The 19,786-nt window shown below is 29.1% G+C and overlaps 1 protein-coding gene across 3 annotated transcripts in view; it reads right to left on the minus strand.

Annotated features, from left to right (window-relative positions):
• Positions 1–948: 948 nt before the first annotated feature.
• LOC145259170 (UMP-CMP kinase-like) overlaps positions 949–19,786 on the minus strand; it is a 226,984-nt gene continuing 208,146 nt past the window's right edge. For all 3 annotated transcript variants that reach the window (XM_080116912.1, XM_080116910.1, XM_080116911.1), the window contains 5 exons: positions 18,678–18,824; positions 17,033–17,170; positions 16,158–16,234; positions 12,198–12,294; positions 949–2,364 (listed from right to left, as the gene is read on the minus strand). In XM_080116912.1, the coding sequence (XP_079973038.1) occupies positions 2,320–2,364; positions 12,198–12,294; positions 16,158–16,234; positions 17,033–17,170; positions 18,678–18,824 (504 nt within the window). In that variant the 3' untranslated portion in view covers positions 949–2,319. The remainder of the gene's footprint in view (positions 2,365–12,197; positions 12,295–16,157; positions 16,235–17,032; positions 17,171–18,677; positions 18,825–19,786) is intronic.

The raw sequence follows: 19,786 nt of genomic DNA on the forward strand, positions 1-19,786 counted from the left end.
TATAGAGAGAGAGAGAGAGAGAGAGAGAAAGAAATAAAAAGGAACAAACTGAGTTATGTGTTCATTAACTTTTGTCTTTTATGTCTTTATTTCGAGACTTTCATCCAGAAGAAGTCTCGAAATATAGACAAAACGTTAATGAACACGTAATTTGGTTTGTTCCTTTTTATTTCTCTATTTCATTGGAATACTATTTCCATTATTCTCATCATATATATATATATATATATATATATATATATAGTAGTAAGTTATAAAATATATATGGCGATTAAGCTACACTGAATATTCCGCATTTCATCCACTCTAGGACTCTTCAGGCTTATGTGCGAATTTTGTGGTTGTTTGTCGTTTTTATATACGCATCTTCTATTGAGATTTTAGTTAGCCAATCAGCTTTCTAGTATCCACCGCGCCCTTCCTATCAGCCAATGAGCATGCACTTATCGGACAAAGGCCTATTTGACCTCTGGTTGTGTGTGCTCTATTTAGCCTGGATATCTAGTTTCTTGATCTGTTTTAAATCTAGGTTAGGGTTTTTATTTAATTTTTTTATTTTAGTTTATATATAAATATATATATATGCACATACATATATGCACATATATATATATACATACATATATGTGTGATCGTTTATGTATATTCATGTTTATTTAATTTATTTATTTTCTATTGTTTTTGTTAGTTTTAAAACTATTTTGTATTGCTATCAATAGATGCAGAAAAACTTTCCAATAAAGTTAACAACACAGAAATGATACAAAAATGTAATTGCAAACATTTTCATAGCATTCGAATGTGGCCATTTTATCTTGGTCTTATTTGGCAAATATTTTTACGAAAATATTACAATGACTTTTATCATTGATATTAAATCTTCCTGAAATATAATGTCTTGCCTTACATGAAAGCAGCAGGAAAAATGAAAATAAAAACGTTAAAACATCAGTTTAAAATTTTCTTTATTTCATCAATAAAATAATCAGTACATACGAAAACACATGAAAAGCTACTAAAAAAAAACAAAAAAAAACCCAAAGCGTTTTGTTGGTTTTAAGCAAAAAAAGAAACATGTCTAATGGAAGGTTTGCTGCCTAAATATAATATATATTTGTATATTGCCATTTATTTTGCATTGTGGTTTGAGAAACAACTAATTTGTGAAAACACAGTCAATAGTAAATTATTTAATTAATCTCCAAAATAATGAACTTGAAGAACATGCACTGGCTTTTCACACAATTTTGAATAGGTCGTTGTAGGAGGGAAAATAATAAAGCATTCAAGGAGGAAACATTTTTATTTTGAGGAATGCTTCGATTGCTGGTTAAGTGGATTTGATGAGTTAAAATCTGATAACTACAGTGAAACCAGTTAACTATGATGATCAACCTCGGAGCAGCTACAAAATGTAGATAATGATTTAACATGTACATTAACTCCAATGAACATGTACAATGACCACCATTGAAATAAAATATTTTGAAATTAAACTTATAATATTGCAAACATTTCATGAGTGAAAAGATTATATGCACTTCTTGCATGGCTCAATTGGATACTTTTGTGTTTCATAAATATGTGTACATACAGTTCTGACTATTTATTGCAATAAACAAATTTTAAGATATAAAACCAGAAAAATAGTTTCAATTGTTAATCCAATATTAAAAGAAGGGTTTAAAAAAAAGAAAATAAGAACAAAAAGACATGTTTCCTTATGGTAAATCTCCCAGTTTCAGTCATGAAGAAATTAGAATATTAACTTTTGAAATTAATATTTTAACAGACTATTCAAAATAATAAAAGCTCATTATTTTTAATTGAGCAAATTCAAAAGATTTTAAAATAAAGATCTGAGATCGATTTTTATCACACGAATTTAATAAATTTTTAGTATATATTTCAATTTAACAAAAGAGAATAAGCAAAAAGATAAAAAATTATCATTTCCATCTTTATTTTATTGCAACTGTCAAGATTTTCCATTTTATTTTTAATTTACTTTTTTGTATAGATTAAAAACTTTAATAACCATTTTTCATCTAATTTTTCTTGCCATCTTTGTATACTTTTTTTAGAGAATGGTTAAAAAAATATGGAGAAATTAAATATGCGTTCACATATTAATTTTTTATATAAAATTTCACCCAAAAATAAATCTTCAAATTAAAAAAAAAAAATCGCAATTCCCTCCAAAATTTATAATTGTTCATAGGGCTATTTTTACAATTTATAAAGTCAGTGCCGATGTATAATGAATTTTAATATTATTCTCATAAGTTTTTCAATAATTTCTAATGGACAACACCAAATTCATGAATCCAATTTGTCAAACACTTGCTGCACATCTTCAAAAACCTGTAAAAAAAATTTTTTTAAAGTAATTTGTGTTTTGGTAAAACTCCCAAACTAAAATATTTAAACCACAAAAAAATTAATTAATTAAATTATTTAATTAATTAATTTTGTAACAAGATTTTGTTAGAAAATGAATATTTGTATATTTTTATATGAAAGAAGGTCTGCAAATTAAAAAAAAAACATTAGAAATAAACAAAATAACATGGTGACATCATTTCAAAAGCTAAACATATTCTAAATTTGTATAATGCATAATTTTTAATACAATAAATGTAAAATATATTTATATAATAAAGAAATTAAATTACAAGTAATTTCTTTGGAATTTGTTTATTATTTGAGGGATTATATTTTTTTAGATGAGATTTATAATGTTAACAATTTTTTAAATTTATTACTGGTAGCAATGCCAGGTAGCTATTCGAGCATCATTAAAACAGACAATAACAATCATCTAATATGATGAATTAAACTTTTTCAAGATGCTAATTTCTAGATCATCAAATCAACTCATAATATAAGAGGCGTTTTGTGTGTGTTTGTGTATACGCGCGTCTGTCAGTCAGTCAGAATTTTTGTAAACGTAAGAAATACATGGTGATATTGAAATGTTATAACTTCTTTTAGAAATGGAAAACATTGCATTAATACTAAATAATAAATTCCCAACAAATAAAGCAGAAGTTTAGTCTGATGTTCTATGGACTTAAATATTTAAATTTTCTCATAAATAGATCTTAAAACATCACCTTAACAAAATAATTATAGCTTTTATATGATGCCATGGATTTATAATTTTCATCATGCTTCAAAACATAAGCGATATGAAAATTAAATAAATGAATGGCTATACATTATTGTTGAAAATTCTTTTAATAGTCCAAAACAATTTATTTTGCTTTAACTACATATTGGCATTAAAACTTATTTAATATATACTAGAATTTGAGCCCATATATTGTCATCCCCTAGACTGATGATTACATAAGCATGAATCTGCAGGTTTTTTTTGTTTTTTTTTACATGGAGGTCACCACTTATCAAGGCCCAAGGGCCACTCGGGGATAAGGGTTATTGTGTGTACAGTAATCAATGGAATATTGTAGTAATAGTATTGGAGAATTGATAAAATGTCATTACTTAAGGGGGCGGTTCATCAGGAATTTATTTGTGTTGGACTTGAAGACATCCAGGTTGAAGTCGAGAAGGAAACAGGCAAGCGGAACAGAGTTCCACGGGCGTGCAGTTCTAAGAAGCTTTGTTCATGGAATCTACGTTTTGATTTAGGCACAGATAAGGAGTGGGGAAAATTATTGACGGTGGTTTCAGCTAGTCGGGTGTTTTTTGAAAAAGATTGGTGAGGGGGGACCAGAGAATGGAACTCAGATGAGCACTTGCCATGGAAATAACGATAGAACAAAGATACGCTCGCTACGTCTCTTCTGTGGGAGAGAGGTTGCAGGGAAGAGAAAAGGGCATCCCCCACTAAACCACTAAGTCTATTTTGTACTCTGTCAAGGCAGGATAGGCTGTTTTTAGCAGCTCCTGCCCAGATATGGCAACAGTATTCCATCCTTGGACGTACTTGGCTTTTATATAGATAGAGAATAGCATCAGTAGTGAGATATCTTCTGGAGCGGTAGAAGGATCCCACCATCTTTCCAGCGACCTTGGCAACAGACTTGATGTACGTGTTTCATTTCAGATCAGGAGTAAAGGTCAAACCCAGAAGTTTATCAAAACATGGGGCCTCCCCTAGACGAGAGCCATCCATTTCAATTGATGCCAGATGGGGATCAGAGCGTTTATGATGTAGAGATAGGAGCTTGGTCTTAGACGCATTAAAGGTAACCAGCCACCTCTTCCCCCACTGTACCACGTGCTCAAGATCAGAGGAGAGAGAATTAGAGAGAACATCATCATTTACAGCCTTTGATGTGTTGCCATAGTTGGTCATGTCATCAGCATAGATGTCAACAAAAGATTTTAGTATGTGTTTTGGGAGATCATTGATGTAGATCAGGAAGAGAGTTGGGCCCAGTATGGACCCCTGAGGGACTCCAGCATTAATACTGTGGGCCTCTGATTTCTGACAATCAACCACTACTCTTATGAGCCTATCAGAGAGAAATGATTTAATGATTGAGAAAACATTTCCAGTTATACCGTAGCTGGAAATCTTGTGAAGTAGGCCTTTATGCCAAACCTTATCGAAGGCCTTTGATATGTCAAGTGCAATTGCCCTAGAAAGGAAGCCTTTGTCGAGAAATTTGCTAATCCTATGAGATATAACCGTTAGCACATCTGCTGTAGATCTAGCAGAATGGAAACCATATTGCGTGTCGCTAAGAAGGTTATTTCTGCTGAGGTGGTTGACTACTTCTCTATTTATTGTGGATTCCAGCAACTTACTTATGACACACAGGAGACTTATTGGTCTGTACTGAGAGGGAGATGACTTATCACCTGAATTCTTAAATACAGGGCATACTGATGAGGTTTTCCAGGGTGTTGGGAAGCACTTCTCCTTAAGGCAATGCTTAAACAGTTAGGTAAGTATGGGGGCAAGTTCTGGTTGTAATTTTTTTAACACTATAATTGGAATACCGTCAGGACCAGTTGCTTTACTGGAGTCAAGGTTCTTGATTAGCTTGGCGACCTCACGCACAGATATTTGTATGTTGCATAGCGTGTTGTCTGTTATAGGAGGGAATGGCCTTCGTCACACAGGGTAGAATTTGCCGCAAAGTTCTTGGCAAATAGATTGGCCTTGTCGGATGCTGTTGAGATGACCTCTGGTCCATTGATAATGGTTGGGATAGAACGCACGGTTCTGTTCAGGATCCTATTTGCTATTTGCCAGAACTGGTGGGAACCAAGCCGCTGCTCAGCTACTTTGGATTTAACGGATTGAGCATATAGTTCTCTTGCATTTTTCTTTACTCTTTGACAGTGGTTGCTGGCGGTCCTGAAGGCAGCTTTAGTTTCAGTGCATCTATTACGTTAATAGCTATGGAAAAAGTGATTTCTGCGTGCGATGGCAGCAGCACATTCTGGGGATAACCACGGCTGGCTGTTAGGTTTTTGTTGGAATTTTTTGGATGGTATGAATTGGTCTATGCCTACAAGTAACCATTCGGTCAGGTCTGATACTATAGAGGACACATCCTTTTTAAACATGGAATGGAGAGGTAGATCAGGTATGAATGTACGGAAGCTATCCCAGTCCGCCATAGAATATCGGTATACAGTACGGTGGAGAGGTATAAAGAATAATTTTTTAATTTTATATATATATATATGTATGTATATATATATATATATATATATTATATTATATACACACACACACACTAAACGAAGTGCCCAGGCCTGAAAAATTTAGTCATCTTTCATATTCATTACACACACATAACACTAGCAGGCCCCGTTTTCCAGGGAATTAAATAAATGCTAACTAAAGAATATTAAGTACTTTTTTTATGAATATAGGCTTAAAATTAATTTGTGTTTACACGTAAACACCCAATAATATAATTTACAAGCTTTATTTCCATACTAATACTTATAAATCATAAATTAATGAACTTACATTCTTTTGTAATTAAGTGATCAGTAGGGACTTCCAATGCTTGAATCGGTGATGTCATCATTTTATGTGTATTTTCAGCTGTTTATAAGCATTGATTATTAATGGATGTAGCAAAAGTGTAAAATATGAATAATGGAAGTTGAATAATTAGAAAACATAGGAAGCCTGTTTTAAAAGTTCTTTGTTTAAAATTGAACATTTCAGAAGAATCGACTGTAAATCATCTAAATCTTTTAAAAAATCAATTTCCAGAATGTTTTTTTCTTTAGAGTTCAACAGATTATATTTATATTAATAAGAAGTTGTTTTGTTTTTATTTTTGCAAAACAATAATGTTGAATTCATCTGCATTGCTTATTCACGAATTCACAGTAACCATAAAATAAATACTATTTCACCATATTCCGAGGGAGCATAATATATTTTGTTCAAATTTCATAAAATAAAATTGTGGAGAACGGGATAATGTACAAAATTAATTTTATGAATTTTTCCATCCACACACTCAATGGAAATATGTAGCAGTATTGGAAAATGCTGACACCAATGTTGTTTTGTTTACCGTGAAGGAGATTGTACTCATAAAGATGTGATATTCATCAGGAACATTTGGCTTCTTGTCATCTGAAGTTTCCATGCACTATTTCAACAATAGATTTTTCCTTAGTCTTTTTTCTAGGAACAAAGAGTAGTATCTGTTCTGATGTTACACTTTGTCTATTCTGTCTAAGGTTAATGATATAGAAATCCTTCTAGACTCAAGCAATGTTTTTTTTATCTTCATTCTTACCCAAACTTCTCTCCTTTTTGGGGAGCTAGATGTTTCCCAAATTAAAATCTGCCCTTGTGTCTAAATCCGCTCGTGAAGGGAGGTGAGGAAATAGAAACAATTAAATCCAAATTATATTGAACAAACAAAATATGAACAATGTTAAAATATATAACATTATTTAAAAACCCATTCTTAACATGTGGAAGATGGAGGCATAATTAACTGTTCGATATTTTCACCTAACAATTTACTATACACAAGATAGTGTTATAATTAACATGTCCGGAAAAAAAAAAAAAAGAAAGGAAGATACATTTTACTTATTCTAAACATGGGGATGGTGGAGGATGGCATAATTACTTATTCTGTACTTTCATCTAACAATTTAATGAACAAAACTGTTAAAAATTAATTTAACTTGAAAATCCTAACCAAAATGAAAAAAAAGTAAATTTTGACTATCTTACCCAATGTACTCCCCCTCCTAAAAAAAAATCAAAATCTACTGTTTTTTGGTTATTGCATTTTAACAAAAAAATATGCCCAAAGAAGCAAGGTACTGCATGTGAGATGACGCCACAAAAAATAGTGAAGAAATGATGAATGTGAGAAGTGTGAAGGGCTTACGTTACCTTCACATTTTCGCACAGTTTCAGAAAAATCTAATGGATGGGGCAAAAGTTATGGGATAAAAAGTGTCATTTTTTTGCAATTTGGGGGTATTTATGACCCTTTTTGAGCCCCTGGAAACATGAAATCCCTGTGAAAATGAACAAACAATGCAGTATCACACCTTAAAGCATGTATATTTGAATTCACTACCATGGAAACCACTATATAAACATATCAAGTTTGAATAATATAAAAAAAGAGCTCCAAAAGGGCACTTTTTTTTTTTTTAGCCGTAAAAGTCCCAGAGGGATGCGAACCAGAATTTTGCCAGGGTCACCCATTCTGGATTTATATTAAGAACAATAGGCTTCACATTTTGGCCAAGTTTCAGAAAAATCTAATGGATGGATCAAAAGTTATGGGGCAAAACGTGTCATTTTTGGCTATTTTAGGGCATTTTTGACCTCTTTTGAGCCTCTGGGGACACAACAGGAATTTTTGCAAAAAAATTGGTTTTACTGTGTGTATCTATTTAATGAAATACAAATTGTGGCAAAATTTCAGGAAAAACTAATCGACGGTTATTTGGCAATCATCCAGATTAACGGATGCATGGAAGCACGGATGGCACTGAAAACATAGGTCCTCCTCCGATAAATCGGGGGGGGGGACCAAAAAATAATAAATATTCCAGATTTCAAAGTGAAAGATTACTTTCCTAGATAAATTTAGCATAAAATGAGCACCCACTTCATGGCCAATTAGTGGTCAAGACACATGTAATCGATCAGTTTCAATGTCTTGTGCAGGTGGATGGGGGTAAAAGTCTCATACTGTTTGTGGCTTTCTTAAAATTCCAATTTTAATATTCAAATTTATAACGATAATTTTTAAAAAAGTGGCATCCTATTTAATTTTTTTGTTTTATATAAAAATTATTTTTTATTCAAATAAAAAAGCCTTCCCTCATTCATTATGTACTATGCTAAAATAATAACATTATTTAAAAAGCCATTCTTAAAATGGGGAGGGAAATCACTGCCAAATAATTTGTACTTTTACCTGAAAATTTAAGAAACCAAAAAGGTAAAAACAAAAAAATGGTTGATAAAACAAAGATCTATAACAAATAAATGTTACCAAAGGCAAGATAAGTTACTCTTCTACCTACCTGGACAACTTTTTTTTGTGTTTTAACTTATTTTTAAGCATTCTTTTGTAAAATAAATTTGTGTATTCTTAACTCCTAATAAAGAAATATCTTCCTTATAAGAGTTTTACCCAGTGTGTTTTTCATTTATTTAGCAATAAAATAAACACTACTGTTAAAATTAATTTAACTTGAAAATCCTATCAAACAAAGTATGAAAACAGTCTGTATCTAACAATTTAATAAACACAAATACCATAAAAAATAATTTAACTTGAAAATTTTATCCAAAAAAAAGGAACATGTTTAAAAATATACATAGCACATTGTGTATTCTGTATATTTTGTATTGAATTGGTTAGTCTTATTATAGATGCCCTCCATCAAGTATGAGTGAAAACAAAGTAGCAAGTTATTTAAGGTTTAGTCACCTAAAATCATTGTATGTTCTTAAAGAAGCGAAGAGATCTGGTAGATATTTTGTTTCGTTTGACCTCCGTACCAGTCACTGCTTCAGAGCTAAGTTTTGTTTAGAAAGGTGCATATGCAAATGTTAGAAATTCTATGAGGTCTAGTGTACATGTATGGGCAATGATGTTTTGCTAATTTTTCTAATTGTATTTCGATATAGAAGTAAAGGAAGCCAATTTAATAGGACGACATGTAAAAAACAGTTTGTTATGATCTTTGTATGTGAAGTCAGCCATGTTGGTGCTAATTGAAGTGTTCGTTTTTTATGATTTCCTATTTTTAAAACTAAGTGTATGCAGTCTTAATAAGTATTATGAACTGATAGGTTCGGTTTAAACTAGTATTCCATTAACCCAATAAGAATAAGGAAGGGGTTGTTAAATGAATCTGTAAGCGGATGTATTATGTAGTAAATATTAACACGTAGAAATTCAAGTAATAAACTGGCTACATGCGGAATAGTTAACCTATTAATTTAGTAAATAGTAATTTGCCAAAGCGGTTTTTCTATAGGTGAACAAATCTTCCCCAACCTCTCCTATGCTGACGACATTACTCTTGTTAATAAATGCACACATAAACTCCAAGTAAAGAATGCAAAGAAGTTAGGATTAGAAATAAACCTAGAGAAAACAATGTATGTCTACAGTTTAATCTCAACATGACTCTTCACATTAAACCCATCAAACAGGTCACCCAATTCATTTATTTAGGGCAGAAATCTATTAAATAAAAAAGACAAAAGAAATGGAGATGAGAGCGGTAACTAATTTTTGCCAAGATTTAAGGTTTCTGCTTGGTGTTTTTAGAAGAAAATTTGTTTCATATTTGGGATTTTAATATTTATTCGAAAGTTGGGATTTTAATGAGGTAAAGCACATATTTATCAAGAATATGGAACGTAGAATGACACTCATAACAATAGTCACCCGTAAGCAACCATTTCATTATTTCACAGCTCCTCAGTGTTGAGCGTTTTCACAAGATTCAAACCTCACATCAGCAATCGGAAATTTTACTTTCATGCAATTATGCTAGCCCTGAAAGGGAGATTATAGTTCATATGTTTTTTTGTTTTCACACTACCAGTTTCTGAGAGACCTCTATATTAATTTATGCTAAGTGTAAATCGTCATTTTCATCACTAGAGAGCTCAACATAGAAGTGGAGAGTAAATATAGTCATTCACACTAGATTATTTGTTTAAAAGATATTTATATTTCGTGTATCTATATAAAAATTTATGTTTCAATATTTACTTCAACAGTACTCAATAAGTGATTAGAGCTAGATAGTAAGTTATGAAAATATATATGGCAATTATAATACGTAAAATTTTCTGCATTTCATATTTGTGAAGATTTGTCATGAAATTGATGTTATTGTGTGTTTTTATATATTCATGTAGCACTGAATTTTCTAGTTAGCCAATCAAATTCTTTGTTATTTACATACCCATTTATTGCAGCCAATGGTCATGCATTTATTACGTAGAGGTTCACTTAACTTGTAATTTACCCCTTTTTTGTTCATTTTTTGAATGGAATAGAGCCATCTTATTTGTTAGAAATTGATCTAGTTTTAATCTGGATGTGTTCAGATATTTCTGCTTATATTTTTATTTATACTAGTTTATTTATTAATTATTATTATTATTATATATACATTTATTTATTTTTTTAAGGTAAAATTTATTTTGTGTATGCACACATTTGCTACTTTATTTTTATAGTTTAATAAATTTTAGAGTTCTTTAAAAAATTAGGTTAGCTAATTTCTCATTCAGTAGTATGACAAGCTAGGAAGTTGGATGACCCATATGGACTATGTCTGAATGGGAAATTACCTATCCTAAATGATTTGTCACATGAATTGCTACACATGTCTGACTTTAAAAAATCTGATAAGATAAATTTATGTTATGTATATATGTACACACACACACACACAAACACACACACACACACACACAAAAACATCTATTAACTACTGGAAAGACATTTTACATGTAAAAATTAACATAATAAACAAATTTATTGTTTTAGACATGAAATTTTTGTTTTTACTTTATGACATATCAATCCTTTTCATATTCTATTTTTCAAATCTTCCTATTTTATTAAAAAATTTTCTCTTTCAAAATTGTTAATATTTTTTTCAAATATTCATTTTGTCTATCACCGCATGCAGATTCATGTTACATCAAGAACAGATTATACAATTATACATTGTTACATCAAGAACAGATTATACAATTATACATTGTTACATCAAGAACAGATTATACAATTATACATTGTTACATCAAGAACAGATTATACAATTATACATTGTTACATCAAGAACAGATTATACAATTATACATTGTTACATCAAGAACAGATTATACAATTATACATTGTTACATCAAGAACAGATTATACAATTATACATTGTTACATCAAGAACAGATTATACAATTATACATTGTTACATCAAGAACAGATTATACGATTATACATTGTTACATCAAGAACAGATTATACAATTATACATTGTTACATCAAGAACAGATTATACAATTATACATTGTTACATCAAGAACAGATTATACAATTATACATTGTTACATCAAGAACAGATTATACAATTATACATTGTTACATCAAGAACAGATTATACAATTATACATTGTTACATCAAGAACAGATTATACAATTATACATTGTTACATCAAGAACAGATTATACAATTATACATTATACAATACGAATGGGACAACTTTGGGTCATAGTGGACCTAGGAGTAATGATACAAGTACGAGTGATTCCACACTCCCCAAATGAGGTCTCACTATCAGATGCAGTTTTGTGTTATAGTGAGGATATATCATAGAAAGGTAAATTTATTTATAAATATATTATCTCCACATTTTCAATATACAATGCAGAGATATCAGATTCTTAATATCACCAGCAATATAGAATAGTTCTGAAGATGAACATCGGTTAGTTGAAACTTCTGTTGTTCCTGTTAGAATGGTATCTTTGATTTACTTAGCCATCGTAATATTTATTGTATTTTAAAGAGAAAATCATAAAAATAATGGTCAGCATATATTTGGAGAAACATCAGAATAATTTAATAGTCAGATTTCAAAACTGTGTCATATCCAAAGATGAATAACAGCAATTATCAATGTTATAATGTGTATGTATGTGTGTGTTTTAAAGAAAACTCTAGGATTAACTTACCTCATTTGGGCTTTTCTCCGCAGGAATTTCTTGGACAAGGTTTAGTACTTGATAATGTTCAATGATTGGTTTAGTTGATTCATTAAAAGTTACAATTCTATAAGATAATGAGTAATTAAAAATGGAAAAATGATTTTTGATGTATTGAAACACAAATACTTACCAATAAGAAAATATGCAAGTATATAGTTTAAACATGCAGTTATCACATACAAAATATTAGAAAATCAATAATTAGAAGATTTATTTTCTATTTTAGCAGAACTTTTCCCCTTATGCTCTTTTTAAAAACATGTCCTTATATTTCAGGCATGTAACATAGGAGGTTCCAATTTGTCATCAGAAAAAACTGGATAGTTCATTGAAAAAAATTCTGAATTCAAATTGGAATGTAATAGCAACACAAATTGAATAACTTCAACAGAAAGCAGACACATAAAACAATAAAGCATTGAGAAAAATCAATAATAAACTAAAATATCTTCCTTTGTAAATAGTTTAAAATTTATTATTTAATGTTAATTATTTTTACATATGTTATGGGCATTATTGTAAATGTTTTCATAACGTATATAAAGAATATTAACATATGAATCAGAATCTTTTCCGATGATGAATGTGTATGAGTATAAATAGCAATATCATGAATAATATATGAGTATAAATAGCAATATCATGAATAATATATGAGTATAAATAGCAATATCATGAATAATATATGAGTATAAATAGCAATATCATGAATAATATATGAGTATAAATAGCAATATCATGAATAATATATGAGTATAATTAGCAATATCATGAATAATGAAATTTTGCACCTTACATCTCTATATTACATCAAGTATTGCCAAAATTATACCTTGGAAACTTTGATACTCAAAACCTCTTTATCTCATCAAGCTGGAATTTTGCATAGTGGTTACTGTCATCCACATGTCAGATTTGGAAAATTCGGAATTTAAAATTCTGTAAAAATTTGTACCATGACCAAACTTTTCAAAGTCAAGATTATTTGAGGTGCAGAACTTAATTTCTACAATATTTGTCAAGTAGCAACGTTGTACAATAAACAGAAAAATTGAAACTATCACCAAAAGTATGACTTTCACCTATTCTGTTACTTTGATTGTTGACCCAGATATCCCAAAATTAAATCAGGCCTGAGTTAGATCATAATCAATATTTTGACCAAGTTTGGTAATGATTGGTTAAGCAATGTGGATGTTAGGCAGTACATAAAGAAACAAACAAACTTAATTTAAAACATAACCTCCCTGACAGATAAATATAGCCCACATTACTGCCCCTCTCATGTCATAATTCACAATGATTGGTTAATTAGTTTTGGAGAATATTCTGTACATACAAATATATAAACATATACACATACCTAACTTAATATAAATAAAGACTACCAGTATACACTTAATAGGAAGGATATTTTGCTATGTCATATGAAATGTTGCTATGATGCTTCAAATAAAAAATGTAAATCATATGACTATCACAAGAACTGTTTGAAAATAGGCTTAAAGTATTAAATTTTAAATATTTTGTTTGGGTATTTCAAAAGAAAATTTATTTTAAATATTTTGTTTGTGTATTTCAATAAACCTTTTATTTTAAATATTTTCTGTATTTCAATAAAAAAAATTATTTTAAATATTTTCTGTATTTCAACAAAATAATTATTGTAAATATTTTCTGTATTTCAACAAAATAATTATTTTAAATATTTTCTGTATTTCAACAAAATAATTATTTTAAATATTTTCTGTATTTCAACAAAATAATTATTGTAAATATATCTGTATTTCAACAAAAACATTATTTAAAATATTTTCCGTATTTCAATAAAATAATTATTGTAAATATTTTCTGTATTTCAACAAAATAATTATTGTAAATATTTTCTGTATTTCAACAAAATAATTATTGTAAATATTTTCTGTATTTCAATAAAAAAATTATTATAAATATTTTCTGTATTTCAATAAAAAAATTATTGTAAATATTTTCTGTATTTCAACAAAATAATTATTGTAAATATATCTGTATTTCAATAAAAAAATTATTTAAAATATTTTCTGTATTTCAACAAAAAAATTATTGTAAATATATCTGCCTTTCAATAAAAAAATTATTTAAAATATTTTCTGTATTTCAATAAAATAATTATTGTAAATATTTTCTGTATTTCAATAAAATAATTATTGTAAATATTTTCTGTATTTCAACAAAATAATTATTGTAAATATTTTCTGTATTTCAATAAAATAATTATTGTAAATATTTTCTGTATTTCAATAAAATAATTATTGTAAATATTTTCTGTATTTCAACAAAATAATTATTGTAAATATTTTCTGTGTTTCAATAAAATAATTATTGTAAATATATCTGTATTTCAATAAAAAAATTATTTAAAATATTTTCTGTATTTCAACAAAAAAATTATTGTAAATATATCTGCATTTCAATAAAAAAATTTAAAATATTTTCTGTATTTCAATAAAATAATTATTGTAAATATTTTCTGTATTTCAATAAAATAATTATTGTAAATATTTTCTGTATTTCAACAAAAAAATTATTTAAAATATTTTCTGTATTTCAATAAAATAATTATTGTAAATATTTTCTGTATTTCAATAAAAAAAATATTTTAAATATTTTCTGTATTTCAATAAAATAATTATTGTAAATATTTTCTGTATTTCAACAAAAAAATTATAAATATTTTCTGTATTTCAATAAAAAAATTATATATTTTGTTTACATGTTTCAACAAAATTTTTTTAAATATTTTGTTCCTGTATTTAAAAAAATGGATACTAAATACTTTGAGTTTTTAACACAAATGTTATTTTAGTCAAAATGCATCATATAAGAATGAGTTTATTCAATTTTCATGAAAATGCAATTTCAAAATCATGAGTGGCTGACAAAACTTCTAGAAATGTGAGAATAACTTTAGAAAGTTTCTATAATTTTATACATTTTGAAATCGTTTTATGCTTGACTGGTTCTCTTTTATAGCATACTAGTGGGGGTGCCCAACGTTGCCTGTGTGTTTGTTGGTATAAAAGAAAAAAAAACAAAGTTTTGGTAGGGATGTAGGCTTGAACCCGAAGCCTTGAGGCGAAAGTGGAAAAGAAAGGAAAAAAAAGCTGGCATCTTACCTGCTCGGCCATGACGGACGAGGAATGAAAACGTTTTAATTTAACAATTAAAAACTCAATGGAACAGGTGCTTGAATTTAATGAGGTCAAGCATCAAGCCATAGAGGGAATGAAATCCACACTTAACATTTGCTGCGAGGCAGTTTTTTGTTTTTGTTTCAATTTTAGCTGCGCAGTTCTCCAAGGCGTGGATGTGGGGAATCAGCTCCCCATAAAAAGGGGAGTAGGAATTGTCTGATATAAGGAGTTTCCCTTGCATTGATCAAACCTCAATGCTTTTGTGGATGTCCCTAGCCGAGTGCCAGGGATTTTGTTTATGCTATGGATTCAGTTTCACATTTTTTATACTGTAAAGCCAAAGAGACATGCGTAGACCAAGAAATATCACGAAAATAGCATGTAAAAGTCGTTAAAATAAAAGATAGATGCGACCTCCCTTCGGAAATTGTAGATATTATAATTTAGACAGTATATAAAAAGTTTTAAGAATGAGTGACCCCCACCGAACGCCCCCTGAAAAAAGCCTTTGCTGGACATCTACAAAAAATGCACACATTTTGCCTTTTAAACTCTTTTCTTGGTCATTTAGTGCTTCTTAAAGACAATACTTTGCATAAATTATTAAAGATACAAATATTTTATACACAGCTGGTTGAAATGTCAGTGAAGACTATTCAAAAATTATAACAGAACTGATGACAGTTGAATTTCTTGGATCAGAGGATTTCTTCACCTGCATATTATTATGCTAAAAAACAAAAAGTGTACTTACCGCTTCTTGAGACTCTCAACATTATCATCTGCCCTGCCACTAGTCTTTCCTCGTTCAAGGCAGCGATTAACACAAACCTTTAAATGAAATGAAATTCCAAAATATTAAAAACCAGCTTTATTTATCTGGCATTGCTGGGGAAAGATATATTGCCAGGAAAAGGACTTAAAAATAATTCAAACCATATTAAGTCACATTACTTTGACTTCTTAACCACATCCCAAAACATGAACCAAAGGTGGAATATTGAGAGTCATGGATATTTTGAAGGTTTATGTTGTTAAATAAACCAAAATGGTACAGTAGAAGTCATCCATGAACTCATTCTTAAGTACATATGGGAGACACAATATAGGAGATGGAGTTTCGAGATATATATAATTTTTTTCAAAAATGAATTAAAAGAAGTAGAAAAACAAAAAAATGAATAATAATTTAGAAATTTGGAAATATCACCAAGAATGTTTCATTTATTTGATAAATCTTATTTAAAATCAAATTTTGAATAACCTGCACTTTCTTTTCACCCCCTTAGCTCTTATTTATCCTCCCTCTCTCACTCTGCTCCAACATGTAGTCTAAAACCCTCATTTTATTTTTATCTTAGTTTTGCTTCACACTCTCTAAAGTTAAAAATAACAAAATCAGTTATAGTTTTATAAAAAACCAGTACAATTATTTATTGAACTAAACGATACCATAATTGAATTTAACTTTCAAAATTCTATTTAAAAAAAATAATTTGGTATAAGAAAAAACACAGTATAATTAAAAAATAATAAATAAATAAAAGTAAAAAGACTGAGACAATGCCGAAAAGGTAGAGCATCTTTTAACATATTTTCAAAAGGAAAAAGAAAAATAGTAAAACTTACATCTTCACTGCAATTAAAGACAAGCACCATTTTCACATCAGCAACATCATTCATTTCTTGATTCCATCCATCGAGATTATCTTTGTTCCTTGGAAAACCATCGATGAGGAAATTATTCTTGCCACTTGTTTCCATTGCCTGAAGAAGGAAAGAAGGATTCAAATTGAAAAGTAACAATTCATAATAGATTCTTACTTTTAACATTTTTAAATTAAAAAAATAAATTAAAAAATCTACATTATATTTCTAAAGGGAAATATAATATAGATTTTTTTTTTTTTTTAAATTTGTCTGTCCATTCCACTTTTATCAGAAACTATTGGACCGATCTGGCTGAAATTTAGTATGAACCTATTATGGTATGTGTTTGATGCACAGTTATAAGAAAGATTAGTATTTAACATAAAAATGAACACAAATTTAACCATATTAAACTATCAATTTGACAAAGCACTCATTCTAAATCCATGAGATTTTGCCTGTTCTTTATGGGCTAAAAAGATCTAGTGTGTGTGTGTGTGTGTGTATATATATATATATATATATATATATATATATATATATATATATATATATATTTGCAGACATTTATAATTTTTTTTGTTTGTTGTTGTTATTTTGGTGTCATTAAACATTATTGACGTCAGCAATTTCCTTTCACTTATTCTCTTCCTAATTTTAAATCAATTTTGTATCATCCATTTTCAACTCTTTCTGTGGCAACAAAATCATAAAAAAATTTGCAGGTTCAATCCTCATTGTGAGTAACATTTAAAATACAATTGCAAATTATTTAAGACTTCTACCCAATCATAGCTGATGGAACGAGAGCATGCTACCCTCGTGAATTAAATCAAGGGTTCCGTTTGAAATCCTGTGCAGATTCCAGAGTTCGAACTCTGGAATCTGCACAGAATTTCAAACATAGATACACCGGAGGTTACATTAACTGAAATGTGAAAATAACACTTAAGTCTGAAGAACCTAAATAATACTCTAAGGCTCAGCAAAAATTCTGCAGTCTGTACTGGAAATGGATATAAATTCAGTTTTGCATAACTGAAAATCAATATCAAATGGAATTTTTATGGTGACACTGATGAAAATTATCAAGTTTTGGAATCTTTGAGATGAGGATTATTTGGCCTACTATTCTCATTTTGGATCCGTGGTGCAACAGATATCGGAGTTAAGTAAAAATCAATCCTAAATGACAGTCTTCAGGGGGTTGAAGGCTTGATCCTCATTACAGGTGATAATAAAATAAAATTTATTTAAAACTTCTACTCAATTATGGCTGACAGAACAAGAAAAATCTACTAGATTAAATAACAAGTTCAGTTATATATAGATTTTGAAGTTTGAAAAGATGCACCTGGAGAAGGTTGGAAATTACATCAGCCAAAACATAAAAATAACATACAAAATGAGAATAGCAGTACAAAAGTTCGAAATTAAAATTTAAGCTGATTGTTTACAGCATGACTAATTGCACATGGCAGGAGTCTTTCAATAATATAATCAAAATATGATAAAATATTATTGGTAAATATTAACATAATTCTTTGTAATCTAACATTTTTAGATTATAAATATTTTATATAATTAAAATAGAGACATGAGTTGGTTGAATAGAAAATCATACCTTTCGAAGAAGAGCACAGGTAATTGCCACAGGTACAATGCTGCCACTTTTAATATGTTTGTCAATCAGTTGACCATATTTCGATTCAGAATTAGAACGTTCAGCTCGAAGAAGATCTCCAGCTGATAAATGAACATAACCATATTTCTGAAAAGGAAAAACAAGAGATGAAAAAGAAAAGCTAAAAGAATCACTACTCATACTTATATTAATGTTGGAGTTTTGGTTATCAACATTTTAGATCCAAACAGACACAGTAAACAAGAAGAATGCAACTCGAATAAGGATGGATTTATTACAAAGACTAATTTGTGAAACATGTTTACTTAGCATCGAATGCAAGGCTTACATTTCCTGATCATTTGAAAAAAAATTCTCCAATTACAAAGAATAACATTTGATGACAACCAAAAAAACTTTACACCAAAACCTTGACTGATAAACAAAAGTAATTCTGCCTTTTAACTATGAGTAAAGTGTAGTATCTGTTCTGATACCACATTTAATCTTTTTTATTCTCAATCAGTAAATGAGAAATCTTTCTAGATTGAAGGAATTTATATTTTTGTTTCAATGAAGAATACTTTTTTGGGAGGGAGGGGGGTAGTAAGCTCTCCCTACATTAAAATAACAGCCCTATAGGTAGGAAAATAAATAAAATTAATTTCACAAATACGTAATTAAAAAGGATAAAAATTGAAAGCAAAGAAATTTCAAGTATTTTTTATTTCATTCAGTTACAATGAGGCCCTTTCCTCTTCCGTCTGTGCTATGAAAATAATTTGATTTTTTTTTTAGTTACATTTTTAATGAAGAGATGGCGACAAAAATTGCCTTGAATTATTCAATTAATTTTTTTTTGTAAAAAATACTCCTAATACTCATTTTCCCGGAAGACAAGCAAATTCTTGGATTATTTTTCTGCAGGGAATCCATTTTTCTTTCATGTTCATAGACAACATGTATCCAATAAAGGTTCTGCAGTCTAATGATACATGTTAGATTGATCAGTTGATCCAGAAAATATGAACTCATCAGCCGTTATTTGATGATAAAAAAGTTTGATGAGAAAAGTTTTTCAAGATTCATTCTCATACAGAAGTTTGGGA

Source organism: Euprymna scolopes, chromosome 34, assembly GCF_053919585.1.
Source record: "Euprymna scolopes isolate OS-2025 chromosome 34, ASM5391958v1, whole genome shotgun sequence".
Lineage (NCBI taxonomy): Eukaryota > Metazoa > Mollusca > Cephalopoda > Sepiida > Sepiolidae > Euprymna > Euprymna scolopes.